The sequence below is a fragment of the Lepus europaeus genome, chromosome 13, assembly GCF_033115175.1.
Source record: "Lepus europaeus isolate LE1 chromosome 13, mLepTim1.pri, whole genome shotgun sequence".
NCBI classification, from domain to species: domain Eukaryota; kingdom Metazoa; phylum Chordata; class Mammalia; order Lagomorpha; family Leporidae; genus Lepus; species Lepus europaeus.
Window position 1 is genome coordinate 56,845,386 of NC_084839.1, and position 25,944 is coordinate 56,871,329.

General features: G+C 43.0%; 1 protein-coding gene across 2 annotated transcripts in view; it reads left to right on the top strand.

Annotated features, from left to right (window-relative positions):
• The window catches only part of PAPOLG (poly(A) polymerase gamma), a 45,317-nt gene extending 33,983 nt beyond the window's left edge, over positions 1-11,334 (top strand). Inside the window, exons 15-23 of one of the 2 annotated variants that reach the window (XM_062209485.1) lie at positions 503-612; positions 2,312-2,433; positions 3,219-3,388; positions 3,520-3,608; positions 3,687-3,907; positions 4,423-4,488; positions 5,025-5,081; positions 5,494-5,676; positions 7,430-7,517. In XM_062209485.1, coding sequence (XP_062065469.1) covers positions 503-612; positions 2,312-2,433; positions 3,219-3,388; positions 3,520-3,608; positions 3,687-3,907; positions 4,423-4,488; positions 5,025-5,081; positions 5,494-5,649 — 991 coding nt within the window. In that variant the 3' untranslated portion in view covers positions 5,650-5,676; positions 7,430-7,517. Of the gene's footprint in view, positions 1-502; positions 613-2,311; positions 2,434-3,218; positions 3,389-3,519; positions 3,609-3,686; positions 3,908-4,422; positions 4,489-5,024; positions 5,082-5,493; positions 5,677-7,429 lie in introns of both variants that reach the window. The other variant, XM_062209486.1, reaches the window with a different exon arrangement.
• The last annotated feature ends 14,610 nt before the right edge of the window (positions 11,335-25,944 follow it).

Consider the following 25,944-nt stretch of genomic DNA (forward strand, 5'->3'; position numbering starts at 1 on the left):
GTGCTGGGGCAGTGTGAAGCCGGGAGCCTGGAACTCCATTTGAGTCTCACACATGGGTGGCAGGGACCCAAGCACCTGGGCCATCTTCTTCTGCTTTCCCAGGAGCATTAGTAAGGAGCTGGATCAGAAGTGGAGCAGCTGGGGCTTGAATTAACTCTTCTGGAATGCTAGCATCAACAGTTGATAGCTTATCCAACTTTGCCACAATGCCGGCCCCAGTACACACTACTTTGTAGCTCACAAGCCACAACAAAAATTCCAGAGCAATGTTTGAAGTATCTTTAAGTGTATATTCAATAAGTCATTTTCAAAGCTACCTAATCCTCTTTAGAACAATGTTGAGTACCTTACCAGTCTTCTGAATGTCAGTTTTAAGAATTTGGCCAAACCACTGAAGTCTGTGTGTATGAGGTAGAGACATAGAGACCAACTTTTAGTTACCAAATAGCGTCTGTAAAATTGTAAAAACAATTAATGGAAATTCTTAAATTTTACTTTATAGCAACAATTACGTATCAATGTGGTTCCTCGGAATAATTTTTCGGAGAGTAGAAAATGCAGAAAGTGTTAACATAGACTTGACATATGATATACAGTCATTTACTGATACAGGTAAGACTTTGTCATCATAGAGCTGTGGTTCTCAACCTTGGCTGTAACTCGATATCATCTCCTAGGATCTGGCTATTTTTTGAAGTCTGCAGTTGGTTAAGTGAATATGGTGCATCCATATTGTAGGAATCTGTGCTGCTATTAAAAAAACGAAGCATGTTGAAGCAGTTCCAAGTCCTGTTAAGTGGGGTGATGGGGAGGAATTGCAGAACAGTGTGTATAGAGTGCTACCATTTATATAAACAAAAATGTAGACATGTTTGCTGACAAATACATAGAACATCTCTGGAAGGATTAAAAGGTTTAAAAAAGTTAATAAAGGTGGTAGTTTCTAGGTCAGAGAATCAGTGTGGTTAGATCAGGGATAAGGAGACTTCCTGAAAACTTCTCAACCCTTTGAAATTTGTCCTGTGTGATTATATTCTGTTGTAAAACAAAAATAAAACTAAAATTCTACAGGTGATTGTTCACAGCCAATGGTTTATCATCACAGTCATAAAGATGACTTGATATTTGTTTTTTATGTGGTATGTTAGTAGGTACAGACTTGCTGAATATGTTTTAGAAGGATCAGTGAAAACAGTTCCTTTCACATCTAACACCTTAACAACCCATCTCTGAAATATCTTCATGTATCTGCTGTAAATGTGAGGCTGCCTTAATAATCTAGAATATTATACATTTTTGCTATAAGAATTCTTGGTTTGGCTCTTCTGAGTTTTCTGAATTTTTAACTGTCACATTTATTATAAAAATGCAGATTCCTGTGCTTTACCCTAGAACCAGTAAATCTCTCTTGGGATGAAGCCAGAGAATTTGTGACTTGAGCAAGCACTCCTGGTGTAATTATTTTATGAACAATATGTTTGAATTGAAAACATACAAATTTCCCTATTCTATTTTGGGTTCCAGTTTTTCTAGGAGGAGTTAGATGTTTTGTTTATTACAGATTTATATAGTATTCTTTTGCAGAGAAACTTAGGGACTCAATTGAGAGATTAAATAATTTACCACATTTCATAGTAGTTGCTTTGCAAAATAAGTCTCCTATCCCTGTCTTTAGTGGGCTTATAGTTGGGTATTCACAATTAAAACATATTAAGTAATTTATGTGATAATTAATAAAACTGGGTGTTTTTTTTTTTTAATAAGGTGTGAAAAGCATTAGAATGGGAACTTTAGGCTGTGTGTGTTCTGATCCCAGCAAGGTATTCAGAACTACTGAACTTCATTTCACTACCTATAAATCAGAGTGTACTTGTAGATAGTTTCTGAAATCTGCTCTCCTGTGAATTATGTGAGCTACAATAGTAAAAGAAGCTTCTTGGAAGAGGGAGAGCTTGAATTGCATCTTAGATAATTTGATATAAGAATTGGCTTAAACTTCATCAAGTAATTATGAGGAGAGATTGCCTTTGGGAAAATAGCAGAAAATAAGATCTGAATGAAACCTTTTTCCCATAAATTTATTTTGATAATAAGGCTTAATTATAAGAAAATCACAGAAGAGGGACATGGAAATACTGTGGTTTTGTTTTAATAGGATTACGATGTGATGGGAATGTTTTAGAAATTTTGTTCTGTAAGAGGTGTGTGTGTGTTGGAGAGATGCTATGTGAAAGTATATGCATTTCAGAAAAAGAAAACAGCCCTTGCTTCAGAAAGAAGTTTCCCATTTAATGTATTAACGTTGTTACAGTGTACAGACAGGCAAACAACATAAACATGCTAAAGGAGGGAATGAAAATTGAAGCAACTCATGTAAAGAAAAAGCAGCTTCATCACTACCTTCCAGCAGAGATTCTTCAAAAAAAGAAAAAGGTGAGCTTGTAATCTTTTTTTAAGATTTATTTTATTTATTTGAAAAGCAGAGTTACAGAGAGGAGACAGACAGAGGGGGGAGATACCTTCCATCTGCTAGTTCACTCTCAAATGGCTGTGGCCAGGGCTGGATGAGACCCAAGCTAGAAGCCAGGAGCTTTATCTGAGTCTCCCCACGTAGGTACAAGGGCCCAAGTATTTGGGCCATCTTCTGCTTTCCCAGGCACATTAGCAGGGAGCTGGATCAGAGTGGAACAGTGTGGACTTGAATTGGTGCCCATATGGAATGTTGGCACTACAGACGGCAGCTTAACACACTGTGCCACAACGCCGGCCCCAAGCTTGTGATCTTTTTTTTTTTTTTTTTTTAAGGGAAAGAGTTTATTGGGGAAAACCCAGCAGGCTGGAGGGAAGGGGTGAGGAAGGAAAGAGAGGAAAAGGAGAGGGGAAAAAGAGAGAGGAGAAGATGAGAGTGAGAGAAGAGAGGAGCCCAGAGAGAAGAGAGAGTGAGCAAGAGAGCGAGACAAGAGAGGAGAGAGCGGGTGAGAGAGAGGGAGAGCCCAAGCTTGTAATCTTAACTCTCCAGTATAATTCCTCTCAGTCCTGGGCCCAAATGTGCATTTTTAGAGTTCTAAACCTTACTGAAAAAAATAGTTCAATCTAGGACTAAAATCTGACCTTTGGTTATCACAAGAAATAGATTGTTTATATGTTCTTCAGAATTAAAGCTAGTCTTTATATTCTCATTTGCTTTTTGAAATCCTAAAAGCCTTCCCCCTTTTCAGCAAAGTCTCTCTGACGTCAGTCGAAGTGGACTTCAATCCAAAAGATCATCTCTGGATAGCAATTGTCTGGATAGCTCCAGAGACACTGATAATGGGACACCCTTTAATTCCCCAGTATCTACAAACAAGCCTTCTAAACTGGATAGTCCTCCTGCAGGAGAAACAGAAAGGTCTGTATTTCAAAAATATCCTTTAGTTGTTAAAAAGATTTTACTTTACCAGTTACTAATCAGTTCCTTATTTAGAAATATTTTAAATAAGTGATTTCAATCACTTAGTGATAATTTAATAATTTTCTTAGGAATAGCGTTGAGCCTGCTGCTATAATTGTGGAGAAGCCACTGAGTGTTCCACCAGCTCAAGGACTTTCTATTCCAGTCATTGGTGCAAGTAGGTATCTAAACTTCTATTATTAATGATACTACCATTTAAGTATTTATGCATTAAAATATTTTTTGTCCTTTTCAGAAGTTGACTCTACAGTAAAAACAGCATCATCCCCGGCTGTGTGTACCATTCCTACTGTGGTAGGACGAAATGTCATTCCTCGAATCACAACACCTCACAACCCTGCCCAGGGACAACCACATCTAAATGGAATGTCAAATATAACTAAGAATGTTACACCCAAAAGATCTCATTCACCATCCATAGATGGGACTTCTAAGAGGTTGAAAGACATAGAAAAGGTAAAACTATAACTCTGGTGGTGATTAAGTATTTGGTTTTTTGTTTTGTTTTGTTTTTAAAGTTAATACTAAGAAAACTCAGTTCTCCATTGCTGTGTTAGTGTTGTGCCAAGAATTGACTGTGTTTCAGACCTTAAAAGAATATATTCTTCATCCTAAATTCAAATTACTGATATGTCTGAAAATTGAATGTTTGGTTTGAGTTTCTCCTTAACTTCAAAAGACCCTCTTGGTAACTAAATGATATTTTTTTGTGTGTTGTATGGTGTGTTAATCTCCTCTGCTTCCAGTAGGTGGTAGTAAAACTATTTTAGCTAGAAACCAAGTTGACTTAACCAAAAGATCACTCAAGCTAAAAATTAAGGGTGGCATTTGAATTCAATCTAATTTAAAATCTTCCCTCACCAATCCATGTTTTTGTAAGTTTTTGATGATTAACTAGCCTCCTAATTTATATAGATTGTAAGGTTTTTGCAAGTGCATAATAACAATTCATATTAATGTTTGTATTTTAGTTTATTCGACTTGAATCAGCATTTAAGGACTCCCGTACTGCTGAAGAGAGAAAAAGAAAATCATTGGTAACTATTTTAATAATGTGCTTCAGAATTCTTACTTTTTTTTTTTTTTTTTCCGACAGGCAGAGTGGATAGTGAGAGAGAGAGACAGAGAGAAAGGTCTTCCTTTTTCCCGTTGGTTCACCCTCCAATGGCCGCTGCGGCCGGTGCATCGCACTGATCCGAAGCCAGGAGCCAGGAGCTTCTCCTGGTCTCCCTTGCGGGTGCAGGGCCCAAGGACTTGGGCCATCCTCCACTGCCTTCCCGGGCCATAGCAGAGAGCTAGCCTGGAAGAGGGGCAACTGGGATAGAATCCGGCACCCCAACCGGGACTAGAACCCGGTGTGCTGGCGCTGCAAGGTGGAGGATTAGCCTGTTAAGCCACGGCGCCGGCCCAGAATTCTTACTTTTAAAAGAGCTATGTGCCAGGAAAAAGACAGTGTTAGAAAGCCGGTCAGATTAGATCTACTGTCATGTTGTAGTTACATTTTATTTCAGGTAGGAATACATGTTTGTATATAGGAAAGAAAGTTTTCACTTGTATGTAATTCTGTTTTTAGGATGCCATTGGAGGAGAATCTATGCCTATTCCAACTATTGATACATCACGTAAAAAGGTAATAGTCTTATTACTAGATGAAATACATTGGTAGAACTCACAGGTGATCTACAGGTACAAAAGCTTAGCATTCTAGCTTTGGGAAAGGGTAAGATTTTGTCCCTGTACTCAAAGACCAGCAATATAATGGGGATCGGGTGTGTAAATAGCAAACAGACTGAAGTCCTGAATGTGTGTATCTCAAGAGGCTCACATGAGGTAGTTGTTTAAGAAGTTCATTTAGATTATGTTCACCCTTTGTCTTTTATTTATTGATTTTATTTGACAGGCAGAGTTAGGCAGTGAGGGAGAGAGACAGAAAGAAAGGTCTTTCTTTTCCATCGGTTCACCCGCAAAGTGGCTGCTATGGCCGGCGTGTTGCACCTACCTGAAGCCAGGAGCCAAGCACTTCCTCCTGGTCTCCCATGCAGGTGCAGAGCCCAAGGACCTGGGCCATCCTCCATTGCCTTCCCGGGCCACAGCAGAGAGCTGGACTGGAAGAGGAGCAGCCAGGACAGAATCCAGCGCCCCAACCGGGACTAGAACCCCGGGGTGCCGGCACCACAGGCAGAGGATTACCTAACTGAGCCATGACGCCTATCTTTAAAGAAACAGTTGGGTACTCAACAGATGACAGTGTAGCTTTTGTTGTACACCATTGCTTACTGTCAGATTTAGATTTGGTGATTAAGAACAGTCTTAATATTTTAGAAAAACCAATGTAATATTGTGTATAGTCAGCACCTTTTTTTTGTTAAAGATTTATTTATTTATTTGAAAGAGTTACACAGAGAGAGAGAGAGAGAGAGGTCTTCCATCTTCTGGTTCACTCCCCAATTGGCCACAACAGCTGAAGCTGCGCCATTCCGAAGCCAGGAGACAGGAGCTTCTTCCCAGTCTCCCACACAGGTGCAGAGGCCCAAGGACTTGGGCCATCTTCTTCTGCTTTCCCAGACCACAGCAGAGAGCTGGATTGGAAGTGTATCAGCTGGGACTTGAACCGGCTGCCATATGGGATGCTGGCACTGCCAGTGGTGGCTTTACCCTCTATGCCACAGTGCCAGCCCCTTTAAAATATGAGCTAAAGAATCCCTAAACCTAATTTTAAAATTTGTTCTTTAAGAGAATTAAAGTTGAAACTAAAAATATAAAGTAATATTAAACATAGTAAGCCAATCAAGTGCTAAAAAAAATCAACCATGTCTAAATGAGAGAAAATTCTTGGAGTTTATAATAAACAAAATGACTTCTTGTTTTCACTCCTTACATTAAGAAATAGTGATTTTCATTGCTGTTGATTGTTACTCTGCAAGGTTCCCCAGGATGTATTGGCCATTTGAAAGCAAAATAATGTATTCAAAAGCCATTATTTATTATAGAATCTTTCATCTAATGGTATGGGTATATAGTTTTATTATGTGTAATTTTATTATGTGTGGTAATGGAAGAATAAAATTTTGGGATGATACTGAATTATAAGAGTGAAATGATATATCTTGAGTTTTAAAATAATTCAGTTATGAAGGATAAGTTTGTAAGCCAGACAAATGTGGCAAAATTTTAAGTGTCTGAGACTTAGTGAAGACATTTGAGTGTTCGTTGCCTATTGTTTTATTTTCTGTATTTCTAAAATTTTTCATTATTTTTTAAATGGGTGTGACTATGGTATAAGGTAATATAAGAGGATAATTGATTAACTCTTGCTAGTCTTCTCTTGTTTCCATTACATAAAAGCCTGTATTTTAGGGGTCCTTTGTTTCTCAGTTTCAGAGATCTTAATCTTCATTATATAATAATCTTTAGTATCCTCAGAATCCCTTACACAGATGTCCAAGAATGTCACTTTCATTGAAGTTGCATACCCTGATAACAAAGTTTAGTTTTCCTGAAAGCTTAAATATCATAGTTAGGTTACAGTGCTCTCCGTGAAACAAACTGAGGAATAGAATTCTGGGATATCAAATTTTCCTTTATAAAACACTCATTTTTCACCTCTCACCCAAGTTTATTCGCCAGGCACTTCCTAATTCTCAGTACCATCGTGACTTTAAGGGAGACTGTTCTTTATGCATTTCTCCGTTCAGAAGTGACTGTTGATTTAACACGGTCCTCTTTCCTAAACATGCTTGCTGTCATTCTCATACAAACTCTTCTAACTTACTCTGTTCCTCTATTCTGCTTTTCACCTTAGACAGTTAAAAAAGCAAGAAATACCTGTGAACACCAGTAGGAAATATTGAGCACACATTTGAGTGTTTAGTAGTTTAAGGGATTTGTAGAAAAATTTGTAGTTTTATGACTGACTTACTAGCTGAGCCTTTATAATATTTATATGCTTTTCCTTTTTTGTTTGTTTCTTTCCAATAGAGACTACCTAGTAAAGAACTCCCAGATTCATCATCTCCAGTTCCAGCAAATAACATCCGTGTCATCAAAAATTCCATCCGACTGACACTTAATCGGTAAAAGCAGTGCCTCCTCAATTAAGTGAACATGCGATCATTTTGTGACATAGACAGAGCCACTCTTTTCAGAATAGAAGTGGCTGTCATACGTAAAATAAGGTGAAAGTTACAGTCATCAGCCTGTCGACCTTGAAGTGGTTTTTGAACTCTCACACTTTGACCTGCAGATGCTGTAGCATTCTCTCACTGATTGCTACATACACTTCTCTGAGGATCACCTGCTATCAAATTGTCATCTACAGTATTATGGCTTTGCATTTGGAGGTTTTACTGCCTTAACTTTCAATGCTTGTTTCTCTGTTATGGGAACCAGTTCTTGGCCACTTGGATACTGATAAAACAAGTCCCGAACTATTTTTTTTTTAAGTCTTATGTCTGTAATCATTGTATAGAGCTTAAGAAAAAATGAAAACAAACAAAAAAAAAATTGTCTTGTAATTTTCCAAATGTTAACAAATTTACTTTTGCATTGAAGCCACTTTGTGAAACCCGAGATAAATGAATGTGAGATATTTTTTCTGCTTTCCTCGGTTTTGTAGATGTACTGTCTGTTCTGTTGATTTAAATTATTTTTTTCCAGATTGACACATAGATTATTTAAACTTTTATTATTATTTTTTGTGCCTTTCTGTCCAAATGTTGCATAGTTACCAGGGAGGATTAGTCCAGTGATTAAATAAGAGTTGGGCACCATAAATTCTCTGTTTTGCCTCCCATGGAGGCCTTTGAAATGCATCTTTACTAAAAATCAGAATATAACCAGGATACTGAAAGTCAGTATATGAATGGTGAAATTGTTACATATCCTGTCCCATGCCATTCTTGTTAGTTGACGGTTCCTTTCCTGAGGAACAGTGCATTCCAGCATCAACAATAAGATACCTTGAAGTATGGCAAACTTGTACTTTTGAGGTGTAACATTAATTTGGCATGATAATTCCAGACCATAATTTACCCCACAACTTCAAACAGTTTCTTCACAGACTAGGCATGCAGAATAAGTAGTGGATTTTATTGAAACTTAAAGGCATTTTTGAGTGACATTGTTACCAACCATTAATTGGCTCAGGACCTTTGTAATTTTTATTTGACTATATGAGTTGTCTTTTTTTACACTGCTTTTTTCAATGCATTTCTTAATATTTTTTAAGTTTCATGAATGCATGCTCAGTTTATTAAAATCCATAACCATGTAATTCTTGTAATATGTTGATTCAGTGTTTTGTAAATGAAGTCGTATGTATTTTCAGAGTATTTTTGTATGTACTGTAAGATACCATCTTTTCAAAGAGAAACCTTTAAAACCTTTACTGTCTCTCTTTAGTCTAATTTTTTAAATATGGATTATGCTTGAATTATTATATTTAAGATGAAAATGTATAGTTTGCACCAGGAATGTCAGTATATATTACCTCTTCCAACTTTCATTCAGCATTCAGTAGGTCCATTAGAAAAAAAACAAAATGGTGTATTGAATAGTGCAGGAAAACACCTGGTTGTATATTTTATAGAATTACAAGACACCATCTAGCTAGTGGAGAAATGCATTGAGTTTAAATTGTTGAATTATGGTTGTCAGAGAACAATATTCTTCCTTACTCCTATTCTAGGACCACTAGGTCTCTAAAATGCCAATGCTAATGTTTAATTTGTACAAAGGAAAACATGAAAAAACTTCTTAGAAGAAAAGAAGAGCAAGGAAAAATGATTGTTCCATGATTCACTTTTTAGCAGAAGAATGAAAGGAAGTTGTAACTTCCTTGGTAAAGCATAGCTTACCCCTTTGTTTATTCACATATTTCGACATTCATTCTGCAAATACTCTATTAGACCAAAAGTGAAAAATTATGAAAAGACTTAAAATTGTCACCTGAATTCAAACTTGGAAAAATTTTTTAGTAAGGGATTTGATTAAATTTTATGTACTTCATGTGTGTGCTTTTCTGCATTTAATATCCCCTACTTTTAAATCAACCTTCAAGTCTCTTTAAGAATTCTCCATACATCTGTGTTTGCCTTTGATTTACCTTGTTATATAAACAGATTCTTTGGAAGTGACTAACAGAGTTTTCTTTAGCAAGAAAGCAATAAGCCTAATCTTGTACCTTAGTACGATCATTTATTTTGAATTCAAGATCCATCCAGCATAAGATTAAGACGTGGTCAATGTCTCAATATTAGAATCTTCAAAGATAGCATTCTTCAACCTGTTTAGTAACTAACTGAGGACTTGATTAGATGCTTTTGAGTTTGGTCAGAGTTGAAGTGTTTTCTATCCTGACCAGTATGAAGAACTTTCAATACATTTCATTACCATAGTAGGAGACCTCCATTGTACTAATTCCAAGTAAGTTAAGGAGAGGTATGGTCTGGGATTGTATGTTATATTCTGCAGCACTGAGTACATGTGTTCGTTTTTAAGTATGAAACTATAGCCAGAAATACATTTTATAAAGACAGCCTGTTCTTCAGTACACAGAAACATGTTCATGTTCACAAGGGTGTTAAATTTTAATTACTTTTTAGTGACTAGCTCTGGAGAATAGTGTATATCAAAGGAAAACAGTTCTCTGCTATTTAAACTTTTAGGCACCTAACCAATTTGAGATAGAAGGTGCCTGGATTAGAATTGTAAAAATTGGCACAGATGAATTTTAAAAGTATGTTGATGTTTAAATTAAGAGTAACTTTGTCTTAAGGCAGTAATTTAGTAGCATTGTTCAAATGCTTATTTGATTATAGCAGCAATTAAGTGGAAATGGGCTATGTCAAAATGGACTGAATTTATTTTTCACTATGTCCTACAGCTTTGAAATAGGAATTCTTAACTTGGGAGTCATGATCCCTTAAGGAAACCTTTGTAATTTGTATATAGGAATTTTTATTTATATGCACTTTTCAGGGGTAGGGTGGGGAGTTCATAGCTTTCATTAGCTTCTCAAAGTGATTCATGACCTTAAAAGGGGGAAACTACTGGGTTGGAATAATCCTGAAATATTTAGAATTTTCTCCATTTGATGTTGTGTTGTATGTCTATAAGTGTGCTGTGGAGGACTCTGAGAAACGACGTTTGGAAGTGTATTTACTTAAGGTGAAATGTGGTTTCATCAACATTTACAAAGTGCTCACTATCGGATTTACAAATGTCTTCATGTTAACTTACGTTTATTAACAGTATTAAATTTCAGTTCAACAAATTTCAACTTGAGATTGATCAAAGTCTGATCATTAGAAATGGCAGAAAGCAATCATTAAAGATTCCAATCCTTTGATTTCAATAACATTAAGTTCTTACTTCCACCTCCATTTTTGTAGTCCAGTCCTGAACAGACCAATAAATAGAAGAGCTTTGACTAAAAAAGCATGTGTGTTTAAACAGCTATCTATTAAATTGTCCAAAGCTTGGAATTTAAGTGCAGATGATGGAAGAAAACCAGTCTCAATAATGGTAACTATTTCCTTAGGATTTTTTGAAAGAATTCTGCAAATTCACATCCTTCCCACATTCCCTATTTTTTCTGAAATAATTTTCTGATATAACTTTATATCTGAAGTTAGTTGAACAAACAATTATTAAGCTGGCTATAATTTTTAAGCTATTGCTGCATTTTAGCAAATACTCAAAATTACCTTATGAACAACGTAGGGTATGTTGATGTAAATGGTGCTACATCACTCCACAGTATTATGTATAGTGAATGCAGCTGCTGTTCCTTTCTAGGTAGCCATTTGTGTAGTTCATATTTTTCCTGCCTTTCATTTGGATTGTCTAATTCTTAGTTGTACACATGAGCCTCATTATTTGTCTGCAATAAGTTATCAAATAAACTTGCTTTGACGAATAGGTGATGATTGAGTGATGTTATTTGGGAATAACTCAAAAGTACCAGAAGTCTTATTTATCAAACTGCCAGCCAGTTTGGTCATTTACCACTTGGACTCCTTTTGGAGATATTGGTATCCACCAACCACTTAATAAGAAGGCAAAGCTCAGACTCACTTTGCTGCATACAGAATCACTTGCTGTTTACATACATTTTTTAATCAACCTACTAGCAAAGCACTAGCACACGTTTCTACGTTTAATGAAGAATTAACCCCTATAAGCTTGAAGAAGTGCCAGATTTCTGTCCTGGTAGGTGATCTAGTCACTTTTCATGAAAATCACTGGAGGCATCTGTGACAAGTATTGGGGAAATTCTGTCACCCCAGCGGTCAGCCCGGCAACCAGAGCTCTGTACTATTGGCTGGACTCAGAGCACTTAGCAATCAAGCCTTGGGTGCACGTTATTACAGGTCTTGTTACATGATTTTACTTCTTTTATCAATGAGCAGTAGCCAATCCACAGCCTAGTACTGAATTCACAGATGAAAGCTGTGTCTGCATCAGTATGATTATTAGGAAGCCACACGTTTGACATTAATTACGAAGACTAGGTATTGATGGATCTGTGGATAACCAGGGCTTCTAGTAGTTGCTTGTGAAGTGCCACCTTCTGACCAGATTGCCAGCTGACCATCCCTGGAGTGTGAATTTCTGATTAGGACAACTCACTCCCAGGATCGACCTTAACTAACACAGTTACCACACTGTGCTGAAGTAAATTAAACATCATAACAAGTTCTTTGTGGATCCAAATGTGCTAATGATCTTAAAGCGCAAAATGGAATATTAATTTGAAAGCATATATTCTAAAACCCATCTATGAAACCGTAAGATGTAGCCAAACCTTTACGGAATAGTTTCTTAAAAAGACATTGTTCTGAGCTCTTTGCCAGTTTTTGATGATGCACGTTTGAGCCTTCATGCGGCATTGATCCTTCCACCATCTCCCCAGGTCCAACTGAATCGCACTACCATCACAACTTGTTATCACACCTTTAACATTGCAACCATTCTGACTTGTATAATGTCCACTTCACCTATTTTTTTTCTTGATAAGATCAGTGTAAGAGTTGTGGCCTTTATCCAAGAATCCTTATGTAGTGAGTACCCAGAAAATGTAGGAGAGGAAAGCACATGAGTCTAGTTTGGGTTTTTTTGTTTTGTTTTGTTTTGTTTTTTTTCACTTTGCCTTGCCTTGGTTTGGTTTTTGATTTTTGTTTTCTTGAGTTTGAAAAGGGTTATTTGGACTAGCCTGATGACAAAACTAAGATACAAGAAGGCAAATAAAACTTAATGAAGAGATAAAGGCACATACTTTCCAAACTTGTTTTCCAAATTTTTCAACTGTAACCCCTTAAGAAATACATTTTATACTGCAAGCCAACACATGTATACATACACATGTAAATGGGCATACATCTAATTATAGATGTATACACACACATTAAAACAAGTTCACAACATGTTTTCTTTGGTATGTGTGATACAGATTGATTTTTTTTTTTTTACTTCCTGGGAAGTTCTAGACTATAATTAAAAAGTGTTGAACATCTTCTAAGCACTTCCAATGCACCCTTTAAAACACTGCAGCACTCTATGATGATCCTATTGATCCTATGAGTAGTACTAGCATTCGTGTTTTACAAGTGAGGAAACAGGTTTACAGAGATTACATGACTAGCTCAAAATTGCATATGTTTTTTTATTTGAAAGAGTGACAGAGAAGACAGCTTTCATCTGCTGATTTACTCCTTGAATACCCACAATAGCCAGTGAAGGGCTAGGCCAAAGCCAGGATCCGTTAACTCCATCCAGATCTCCCATTTAGACGACAGGAACACAAGTACTTAGGCCATTATCTGCTGTCTACCAGGCACATTAGCAAGAGTGGTAGGACTTGATCCCAGCAACTCTGATAGGGCTTAGAGTGTTCCAAACAGCCACTTAAACTGCACCACAACACCTACCCCACCCCCAAATGGCATAACAAGTGTGATTCAAAGTCCAAGAACATCAACTCCCCAAAACCCTAAATAGTCCCATGGGGTCTGGAACTTTTGAGGGGAGCCTGGCCAGCAGCTCTGATGGTCATTTGTGCCAAGCAGCAGAGGTCACTGCGGAAAAGGAAGGAAGGAAGGAAGGAAGGAAGGAAGGAAGGGGAGGAGGAGGGAGGGAGGGAAGAAGACTATTTGAAAGGCAGTTACAGCAAGAGAGGAGAAACAGATTTTCCATCCACTGATTGACCTTCCAAATGGCAACAGGTGGGGCTGGGCAAGGCAGAAGCCAGGAGCCAAGAACCAGGAACTTCTTTAGGTCTCACATGTGGGTTTCAGGAGCCCAAGTACTTGAGCCATCTTCCGTTGCTTTCCCAAGCACATTAGCAGGGAGCTAGGTCAGAAGTGGAGCACCTGTTTGGGATGACAGCATTGTAGACAGCAAAGCTTTTACCCTCTATGTGAACAATGTTGTTCTCTCCCATGTGAAACACTTGCCCTTGAAACCCCAGAGGAAGCTATGCCATGAGTATACCCAAAAGGTCAGCAAGGGCTCTCCAGCAGGATGCAGGCAGGCACAGTTAACCTGATGGCATTTCTTAGTCCTCAGACCAGGCTGGAGCTGAAAGACAATGGGATTCAAGAGGAATATTGCCAAGAAAGAAAAAGAGAACAAGGGCTTACCTAACATGCTTGAACAACAGTGAGAAGATGTTAACACTTCCATCAAAGAGCTTGAGCATAACCAAGTAAAGTTCCTTAATGACACATTAATTTCAGAAAAATCAAAAAACTAAATAAAGAGAAAACATGGTGGGGCAGACATTTGACACAGCACTTAAGAAGCTGAGCAGGGGGCTCATGCTGCAGCGTACTGGGTAACTGCCTGTGGCACCAGCATCCCATGTGAGCACCAGTTCAAGTCTTGGCTGCTCCTCCTCTGATCCAGCTCTCTGCTGATGGTCTGGGAAACAGTGGAAGATGGCCCAAGTGCGTGGGCCCCTGCACCTGTGTGGGAGACACAGAAGCAGCTCCTGGCTCCTGGCTTCGGATCAGTCCAGCTCTGGCCCTTGTGGCTATTTGGGGAATGAACCAGCAGATGGGAGACCTTTCTCTCTGACTCTCCCTCTCTCTGTCTGTAACTACCTCTCAAATAAATAGATCTTTAATAAAACAAGCAAACAAACAAACAAACAAACACTGCTGACTAGGACACCCCTATTCCATACTGGAGTGAGTGGGTTCAAGTCCCATCTCTGCTTCTAATCCAGTTTTCGGCTAACTCACACCTTGGGAGGTAGCAGATAATTGCCCATGCATTTGGGTCCCTTTCACTGACATGGGAACTCAGACGGAGTTCTGGACTCCCATTTTTGGCGTGGCCCAGCTCTGGCTATTATGTAGGCATTTGGGAAGTGAACCAGTGGATAGAAGATCTCTTTGTCCCTATGCCTTTCAAATAAATAACTTTTTAAAAGAAAAAAAAAGTATAACTAAAGTACATCACCTATCTCAGCTGTGAATACTCATATAGTCCCCATAATGTAAATGAAGAATATTAAAACTACTAAAAATTATTGCTATTCTGAGAAGGATGTGGGAGTGAAGAGCACAGTATACAAGGTAACTCCACATCTTCAATGGTACTAAGTAGAAAATACCTAAAACCAAAAAAACTAGACTTTTTTTTTTTTTGACAGGCAGAGTGGATAGTGAGAGAAAGACAGAGAGAAAGGTCTTCCTTTTTGCCGTTGGTTCATCCTCCAATGGCCACTGCGGCCAGCGCATCTCGCTGATCTGAAGCCAGGAGCCAGGTGCTCCTCCTGGTTTCCCATGCGGGTGCAGGGCCCAAGGACTTGGGCCATCCTCCACTGCCTTCCCGGGCCATAGCAGAGAGCTGGCCTGGAAGAGGGGCAACCAGGATAGAATCTGGCGCCCCAACCGGGACTAGAACCCGTTGTGCCTGCACCACAAGGCAGAGAATTAGCCTGTTAAGCCACGGCGCCAGCCAAAAAATCTAGACTTGTATAAGCATTTTATTTAGAAATACATAGCTAAATAGTAGGAGAAAAGTCTCAAAATGTTGAAAATGGTTGTCTCTAGGGAGCAGAAATCAAGAATGAGTAAGGGAGGGCTATCGTGGCGCAGTGGGTTAAGCCAACGCTTGCAAGGCTGGAATCCCCTATGGGAGCTCCGGTTAGAGTCCTGACGGCTCTGCTTCTGATCCAGCTCTCTGCTAATGTGACTGGGAAAGCAGAAGGTGGCCCAAGTCCTTGGGACCCCGTACCCACATAAGGAGACCCAGATGGAGTTCCAGGCTCCTGGCTTCACAGCAGTCTAGCCCCAGCCATCACAACCATTTAGGGAATGAACCACTGGATGGAAGCTATCTCTGTATCTCCCTCTCTCTCTGTCACTCTGCCTTTCAAATAAATACATCTTTAAAAAAATAAAAGAATGAGGAAGAGAAAGGTAGGAAGTGGTTGTTTCTCTCTCTCTCTCTTTTTAAATAAGCCTTGTAGAGCTTTTTGAATTTTAAGCTCATATTCCCACTATCTGCCTGTATGGGGGGCCAGAGAATGTCACAGACTGAAGCAGACAGACGAGGGAGCTACCTCAGCCACAGTTCTTACCACTTGTGGGACCTTGGACAAGTTGCTTAAACTCTTTGGGTTCCAGGTTACAAATCTTGAAATGTGAATATCAAGGTCTAGTTCATGAAAGAAGCTTAGTGACATGTTTAAGGAGCTCTGCCATCTCACTGCCTAGGATCCCATCCCAGCTGGGCACTCACGCGCTACCTGTGCAGGATGCAGCAGCTACGTCACCTCTCTGTGCTCCAGTGTTCTCTTCTGAAAACTGATGATGACTGTGGGGAACCGCAGGCCGGCCACCTGTGAGAACCTCCTCATCTACATAGTTTGCAGCAATCGGTCAACTACAAGGCCTATGAAAACAACCAGGTGAAACAGATGAAACAGAATGGACTCTGCATAAACTAGGAAGAACCAGGTGAAACAGCTGAACTTTCGACCTGAGGCTATACGCGCCCTTTCATCTGATTGGACGAGATCGGCATAAAGGGACATTGGGCTCTGGGCGGGCTGGCGCGGCCGCGGCCCCTCTTCTTTTCTCCTCTCCTCACTTTCCTTTTACCCCCACAAGTAAAAGTTCCTTGAGAACTGATGAACAGTGACCGTGTCGTGACTACGTTGGACCCTTGCTGGCGAGGGTCCGACAAATGGTGCCATGACTCGGGTAGTCGGACCGGTCACTGGAAGCAGGAAAGAAACAATTAGAACGTGTGGAAAACACAGGAATCTAGGCGGTAAAGTCTAGGATTGGTGCCGGGAAAAAAATTAGAACGTGTGGAAAACACGGGAGTCTAGGCAGTAAAGTCTAGGGTTGGTACCGCGGAAAAAAGGAATTCCTCAACCAAGTTGTCTTTTAGAAAAGTAGCGGGGACGCCCGTGAAAGCAGCCGCTGTAAAGCGGTGAGTTAGAACAGGAACAATGGTGTGGGGTCGGAAGACAATTGAGGGCAGCAGAGAAATCGCCTGAAGTCCTTAGGTTATGGCAACTGATCAACCAAGCTCTCCGTAATGACTTGGAAATAACAACCCTCTTAGATGAAGGGGCTGATTTACTAGAGGAAACAGAATGTCAATCTGGGAGCCTAGACGGAGACAGAGGACCAACATGGGTCGGGACAGAGAGATAGGGAGGATGAGAGACCCCTTCCTTCTGCACCCCCCTATTCGAACCAAGACAATCCTCCACGAGAGAGACACAAGGCGGGGGCTTCTCCCCGGAACCTCCTCGAGAAAAACGGGCAGGAGGACGAGGCACTCCCCCTAAGTGGGAAGAATATCACCACATAAATGAGGCTTTACCAATGGACTAGTCCCAGAGGATTGGAGGAACCTAGCTAAGGCAGTGCTTGGTGGGGAAAGACTTCCTCCTCTGGTCCGCGGCTTACAGAGAGCTCGCGAGGGCTCAGGCCCATGCTAACGCTAGGAACGGTCAGCCAGCCTGGAATGAGGATAATGACGAACAGGCCCAGGCTAGTTGCCCTAATGAGGTTTTGATGCAAGTGAGAACTAGCTCGAAGGGCGTGGAAGGTCATCCCAAGGAAAAGGAAACCAAAATAGTACATTCCAAAAAAACCGAGTGGCAGGCCCCCACACCCAGGGGTCCGGAAACTCGATGGATGAGAGGATAAACCATGGGAGGAATAGGACCATCTCAAAAGGACCGACAAGCGTTTACTGCACAGAGCTGCGAGCCACCAACTATCTAGTATTAACACCTCAAATGGGAGTCCAGGCAATAGATGTGGAACCTCGGGAGCCCATGGATGATATCCACGGTTTAGGCGTTACTACAGGAAGGGCTACAAATTCATTAACGGGGCTTATTCAGTTGCCTTGCTCAAAGCTCAAAGTAATGTTCCAATCTACTAAGGGGATAGTGCAGCTGTTGCCATTGCAGCCCGTTGCTCAGCTGCTAATAATAAGCCTTATAAAGGATACTAGAGGTAATCAAGGAAAGCATTTTACAGCCCTCACTATGACTCTTGGCGAGTGCCCACTATGGACTCTTATTATCAAAGGAAAGGCAATCAAGGAGCTGTTAGATATTAGTATGTTAGTATTATCTCCAAACAAGACTGGCCTCCTTCATGGCCCCTCCAGGAAGGAGATAACACCTTGGTAGGATTAGGCACCTCTGTTGCCCAGTCCTGAAGCGTGCAAGTGCTAGACTGGAAAGATCAAGAAGGCACCACAGGCAAAGTACAACCTTACGTGTGTGCTATCCCTGTAACTTTATGGGAGAAGGATGTCTTAGAGCAACTTCATTTGCAGACGTGTTGTTGGCAGGTGCGAGAGAAGACACCCTAGAAAGAGCGTTTACCATGCTAACCTTATGCTTGCAGACGGCGGGGTTACAAATTGCACCAGAAAAGATTCAAAAGGGCACTGCGGTCCAGTACCTAGGACTAAGATTAACACCAACTACTGTGGCTCCTTTAGATTGTTATATTCACCGCAGGACTTAAAACCTTAAATGACTTACAAAAATTATGTGGTAACTTAAACTGGATACGGCCTTATTGTAAAACATTTTGGAAGGCGATTCACAGCTCGCCTCACCTCGTACAGCTGCAATCTTACAGAATGTTGAAGAACGCCTTAAAAACACGCAGATGCAAAGACGCCAGATCTGTTTGCACGTGTCAGTGGACACGTTCTCTGGAATTGTCAGCCACGGCTCTAAACAAAGAAGGAACTCAACAGGTTATTCAACACTGTCTACAGTCCTTTGCCGCTTGGGGGTGCCCAAAATTATCAAAACAGATAATGGGCCGGCATACACTTCGGCCCGTTTTGCTACATTCTTAAAAGAATTTGGCATAAAGCACGTTACAGGTGTGCCCTATAATCCCCAAGGGCAGGCAATAATTGAACAGACTCGCCTGTACTTAAAAACTTTAATAAACAAAAAGGGGGAATAGGAGAATATGTGGTAGCTAATTGCGATGCATTGGCTATAGCTCTATATACTATAAGTTTTTTGAATAGGAAAAAGTGTGGCAAAACTCCCGAGTTCATGGTGTTTAGTGATGTACTTGCAGTATTGTTTGAAGAATTGTTTGGTTTTAAGGAAGAAAAGATGTTGCACGTGATTTGTACTGCAGCAAATCAACAAAGTGACCTGAGTTAGATATATTTGAAGGTATTTTGAAAGTTACATTCAAGGCTAACACCTAAGCTTTGTGTAATGTAAATAAGAATGTTTTGTATCAGTTTTTTCCTTTGTAAATGGCATTAACATTTTTACTTGAGGTCTTGCTTAATCACTTTTGTTGTCCTGAGGACTTGAATTTCAAATTTCCTTAAATATCTGTAGTGGTCCGACAGGCTATGCTTGCTATATATCGCTCTGACCCTCAGCAACAGATATGGCTTAGCATGATGAAGCGGTAGCCAAAGACGGGTAATCACTGGCGAGTGCCCCTAGCAACCTAAGAAGCAAGTGGCGCATCGCTGGGAACCTGACAGGCACAACTCCGTGCCATAAATAACAAAAAAGGGGGAGCTGTGGGGAACCGCAGGCCGGCCACCTGTGAGAACCTCCTCATCTACATAGTTTGCAGCAATCGGTCAACTACAAGGCCTATGAAAACAACCAGGTGAAACAGATGAAACAGAATGGACTCTGCATAAACTAGGAAGAACCAGGTGAAACAGCTGAACTTTCGACCTGAGGCTATACGCGCCCTTTCATCTGATTGGACGAGATCGGCATAAAGGGACATTGGGCTCTGGGCGGGCTGGCGCGGCCGCGGCCCCTCTTCTTTTCTCCTCTCCTCACTTTCCTTTTACCCCCACAAGTAAAAGTTCCTTGAGAACCGATGAACAGTGACCGTGTCGTGACTACGTTGGACCCTCTCTGGCGAGGGTCCGACAGGTGACAGTAAGAAAACCCACCGCAAAGAGTTGCTAGATGGGTTAAAAGAGACAAACCAAAAGTTCCTCATGAAGAGCAGAGCTGAACAAGTTGCTTTGGCATGGGATAGAGGAAGTCATGCCTGCACCACTCTGTATGATGCTTGGTCACAATGGGCGGTCCCCTTCTCCTGAACAAACATCCCAAGAACCAGGGAAGAAGGCCACTGCCTGTCTCCCCGGCAGCAGTGGGTGACAGAGTGGAGACACAGGCCGTTGCCCTGCCACCAAGCCCTGCTGCAAGCAAGCGTCTCAGAGCAGACTGTTTCACAGGAGAAAATGTGTAGGACTCACTGAGTTCTTAGAGAATGTCACTTAGTTGTTCTTCAGTCCACTTAAAATGACAACAGGTTAGCTGAGAAGAGACAGCTTATCCAGCCCATCTTTGTGAGCCCAAGACAGAGTGGCTGGCAGAGCAGGCACCCACCCACGTGTAGTCCACGCTCTGCAGCGGGAAGCAGGCACCCTGGCTTCCAGTCAACTGCATCTGGACAACGGTGGAGGATGGAGGACGTTGTGAGCTAGAGCCACACCCACGCACCCACGCCCACCTCTCCTGGGGGTGAGATGTGACAGTCTAACCCAGATCCCAAGTCACATCCTGCCAAGGCTTCACAGCGTTTCAAAGAACTTCTAAGTACAGGTTCTTTCCAAATACACTGGTTTCTTAAAACTCGCCAAAAAAAGTCAAACGCCAGAAAAGGGGATTTCTGAAAGCCACCCACTGGGATGCCATCTGGTACTTGGTAGTTTCAAATATTAAGAAAAGAAAGAAAAATCGGTGTTGATTAGGCAGTATCTAATCTCCCTGAGCACAGGAAGTGAAGGCGATTGAGCCTGATTTGCAGCGGCCTTGAGGTTGTACAAAGCAGTCGCTCCCCAGCAGGGCCCACTCAATGCCTGCAGAGTCCTCTGCTTTGCCGGCCTCCGACTGAGCACACCCGAGGGAAAGCACCATTAAATTCCCTGTGAGCTCTGCAACCAACGAGCCGCACCAAGGTCACCAGGTGAAGGGCATGGGGAGGGAGGAAGGGCGGACCGGAGGCTGAGATCATTTTGTCATTGGGACTAACAGGGATGCGTGGGCATCTGGCCAATCACTCCATACATGTTTATGGAGCCCCTGGCTGCCCCCTGGGAATTGAGGTAGGTCCTCAGGGCACAAACAAGAATCCAACTTGTCCACTGGTGGCGAGTTGGCTGACAAATACCTAGACGATGCAGCCCTGTTGGGAGCCCCGTAGAGGGATCCTTCTATTCTCCCTTGGCTGAGGAGGGCGTTGGCTGAATGTGGTAGGACAGTGAGGAGTGGGAGGTGGCAGGGTGGCACGCAGGACAGAGGAAACCACACGTGCCCAGACAGGAGGATCTGGAAACAGTCTGCTGCCGCTGGCTGGGTGAAAGCAGCACTGGCTGCACTTGGGGGGAAAGGTTTAGGAAGAGGCTGGGATTGCAGGCAGAGTCCCACTTGCCACGATGGGAGAGGGAGAGGCAGAGGCACCCTGATGGTGAGGAGGCTTCTGCTACTGTCCGGCTAAAAGATGGGGGCAGAGGAAACTAAGGTAACCCAAAGGTACTGGTTTTGAGAGCCTCTGGGGGCGAGCAAAGGATGGGATCTGCTGACCGACTTAATCACGGGGAGCGTGGAGGCCAAGGCCGACACCCTGCTCTGGGCAGGCCCGCTGAATGGTCACCAGCCAACTCTGAGAACACCAGCGGCTGGAGGGGCCACAGGTCGCAGTGAGGCAGACGCATTCTCATCAGTATCTGCTGGGGGCCAGCAGGCTCTCAACCCAGCCAGAGGGGCTCTGCGGCCGGAGGAACCTCCCGCGATCTGCTCTGCCAGCCTCCCACCTGCTGGGTCTGTTCGGGCAGGAGCTGAGCATGCGCAGCCACGCTCCTGGGGCTCTCCCCTGGTGTAGTGGAATGAGAAGGCCATGCGAAGGTGGCCACTGGCAAGCGAGCATCAGTTACTCAGGAATGGCTTTGAAACCCACCTGGCTTCGGAAACTGCCTGGCAACAGGCTGTGATTGGATGGATTTGAAACTGCCTGGCGGCAGGCTGTGATTGGATGGCTCTGGAAACTGCCTGGCGACAGGCTGTGATTGGATGGCTCTGGAAACTGCCTGGCAACAGGCTGTGATTGGTTGGGGTATAGACCGCCCCTTGACCAGATTGGCTGGTCTTGGCTATATAAGCTGTTGTACCAACTGTAATAAACGAGTCTGCCGGCTGCTCGCCACAAGCCTGCTTTCACCCGACTCCCAGGGGTCTGTGTGTTGACTCCAAGCCTCTTGCCCCCACCACGCTGCTCTTCTCAGAAACGAACCCACTGCAACATTGTGGAGAAATCAACTGCAACACCCTGGGACAGGTCCAGCCCTGTGCCTCGTGGGGCCTCTGGGTCTACCGGCCGGGCTGGGCTTCATAGCAAGCCTGTTTGGACCAGGCCTAGCGCCACAGTGCAAATGTTTTGGTGTCCGTGTCTCCTACAAACTCGTGCGGGAGGAGAGAGCTGTGGATTGAAACCATTGCCAAATTGCCACCAGGATTAATTTTTTTTTTTTTCTGTTTCCCTTCACTCTGCATCCCAAGCAGGTAGCCATGCCTGTGGTGGTTCCTTGCTTGAGATGTTTCTGCAGGATGAAAACACACTGGTTGTCTATGCCTGGTGTTCCTGGGGTGGGAGCTGTGAAAGCTGCAAGAGGAAACAGAGAGAGAGGGGGGATTTTCCCAGGAACAGGAGAAAGGAAATATCAGCAGGTCCTGGAAAACGGGGTCTGTAGCTCCCCATGTCCTCAAAGAGGGCAGCTGGTCATTGCAGTTGTGAAGGCTGGCCGCCAGCCCCAGAACACTCACCTTATCAAAGACTCTTATTCTCTAAGCAGCAAGGCCATTGAACTTGCAGGAGCCTCTTTCTCAGCAGTTACAGTGTGAACCAGAGACCAATGGCTTTCCCCAGCAGGGACCCCCAGGAGCTGAGGTTGGCACCTCCTTGAGTGGAAGGGGCGACACTGAGCAACTACTGAGATGACATTTCTGCCAGCTCAGCAGAATGGTGGCTCAGTATCAGCTTAAAATTGATTAAATAAAAAAAACAAGATGTGTGTGGTTTCCTTCACATCATTGCTGGGAGGCAGATTCACAGTGCAACTGCAAGCCATCAGAACAGAGATGCTAGGAGTCCTGGAGGTGGGGAGGGAGTGCAGCCAAGGAATGCGGGCGAGCTCAGATTTAGGGGTTAGTGAAAGAGGAGGAGGCTGAAAAGGTGAAGTCAGCCAGGCAAGAGAAGCGGAAGAGGGTGAATGGCGTTCGATGCTGCAGAGGTCAACAAAGATAGAAAGGTAGCCATGTGGTCTGGCATTTTGGAGGTCATCGATGACCTTAGTAGAGCAGAGCTGTGAGGGGGTAGTGACTGCAGGGAATAAAGGTCACGTGCTCAAGAGTAGCAGGGAAGGGGAGCAGAGAGCAGGGGTTGTAGATCAAGGTCCAGAGAAGGTTTATTCTGAACTTGGAGACTTCTGGATACACTTTATTGAGGGAGGGAACCAAAGAGATGATGACCGAGACTACAGAGTCAGATCCAGAACACAGGAGCATCTGCACCTGTAGGGGAACCAGTCCTGCAGAGGAGTAGGACTTTGGAAAGGAGGGGAGAAACTGTGGGAGGCAGCTTCTAAGTGGCCCCAGTGGTCTCCGCCTCCTGGGATCCAGGCCCTTGCACAATCTGCCTTTGATTGGGGGCTACACTTACTGGCTCACTTCTAACGAACAGAATACTGATGGCAGGTTATTTCTGATATTAGGCTGTAAAAACATGCTGGCTTCCATCTTGGGCACTCTGGTCTTGTTCTTTCTGGGTTGCTCACCCTGGGCCAAGTCAGCTGTCATGATGGAAATCAGCTCTTTGTAAAGGCCCTTGTGAATGTTTACCACTAAAGCTGATTGGCCGCGCAGCATCAGGGGAGGTGACAACTGATGACGAGTGTACAGACATATGGCTGGTCCTGTAAAAAGTCACCCTGTAAAATGACCTTTTAAGTAATTGGTTGGTCCTTATGCCCTGCCCCAGTAATCCTGTGGTCTTGTGCTTTAAAAGGCTTTGCTATGCATGCAGTAAACCGAGTTCTTGCTTGCTTGATTTGACTCCCCACTGCGTCTGTCTCCGGGATCGGGAGGCTGGGGAACGGGCGAGCGGCGCACTTACCTTTCTTCGGACCCAGTCCATCCTCATTCGGGTGGACTAAGACCCAGCACTTGCTGAGTCCTCCCAAGTGTCCCTAGTCTGAAATAATGTCTCCCCACCTCCAGCCCGATGTCACCTGTTCTGGTCTTGTAGTTTGCCGTGTATGACCATTAATCAGGTGAGGTTTTCTGTTTTCTCCTTTGGAGGGTGCATTCTTAAGAGGTAGAGAGTGGGAACCAAGATCGTTTGGTAGCTGATGTTCCCAGGGGAGTCACTGGCTCCTAGTTAGCGCTCAGCTCTCAGTACTCAACTTGATCAAGTGCTTAAATAATAAGGCTGAAGATGCTAAGATCCAATGTGAGCTGAGCAAATAATAAGTGCCTGAGGAATTCTAAGACAAAAAAAAAAATTGCAGTGGAGAGAGCTATCCACTGAGCACATAGTCCGTCCTCAGAAGGCCAGAGCTACTCAGCCATGACTTGTGTCTATACGCTCCATTTCAGAGGAGTCTCGAGACTAAATCCAATCTCAAGACTGAATTCCGTGACTATGTTGATGACTCCCAAATTTTGTCTCCAGCCCGGAGTTGTACCCTAGACACAATTCCCAACTGCCTATGCGGTATCTTTAACAGACCTCTCAAAACTCACGTAACTGAAACCAAAACTCCAGGGAGTGGATCTTTAGCCTTGTGGTTAAGATGCCCACATCCCCCATCATGAGTGCCTGAGTGCAGTTTCCAGTTCAGATCCTGACTCCAGCTCTTGCTACTGCAGACCCTGTGAGGCACTGGTGATGGCTCAAGTGGTTGAGTTCCTGCCACCCACATGAGACACCTGCGTTGAGTTCCCAGCTCCCAGCTGTGGTCTGGCCCAGCCCCAGTCATTGCGGGCATTTGGAGAGGGAACCAACAGATGGGATTAACATCTCTCTCTGGCCCTGAAGTAAATTAATTAAAAATTTTGAACAAACTTCCTCTATTGCAACCCAAAATGTGTTGCTCCCACAGTTGTCTCCATTCTGGTAAATGGCAACTCCACTCCACCAGTTAGAACTGAAAAAACCTCGACTCCTCTCTTCCACACACCCTGTCACCGTCTTGGTACTTCCTGCCAGCTCACCATCAAAGGGTATTTAAATTCAACCACCTACTCTCTGCTTCTAGCACCTGCTAGGAGCCCCCATCCCCTCTCACCGGATTGTAGCAACATGCTCCTTCCTATCTCCCTGCATCCATTCACGCTCTCCCCACCCTTCAGCCTATTCAACACAGCGGCAGAGAGATTCTGTTCGATGTCAATCCAACCATTCCACTCTTCTGCTTTAAACCACTTGGTAGTGCCCATCTCAGAGTGAAAGCATAAATCCTCATAGTTCAGCACTAGGCCCTGCCTGGTCTGGCCCCACATCAGTCACCCCTTTAATTGTTTTATTTTATATATATATATATATATATATATATATATATATTTGACAGGTAGCGTTATAGACACAGAGAGAGAGACAGAGAGAAAGGTCTTCCTTCCATTGGTTCACCCCCCAAATGGCCGCTACGGCCAGCGCTGTGCCAATCCGAAGCCAGGAGCCAGGTGCTTCTTCCTGGCCTCCCATGCAGGTACAGGGAGACCAAGCACTTGGGCCATCCTCTACTGCCTTCCCAGGCCACAGCAGAGAGCTGGACTGGAAGAGGAGCAACCAGGACTAGAACCCAGTGCCCATATGGGATGCCGGTGCCACAGGCGGAGGACTAACCAGGTGAGCCATGGCGCAGGCCCCATCCCCCTTTTAATTGTTTTAAACAGCCTTGTTAAGACACCCTACAGTTCGTCCATTTAAAGGGTA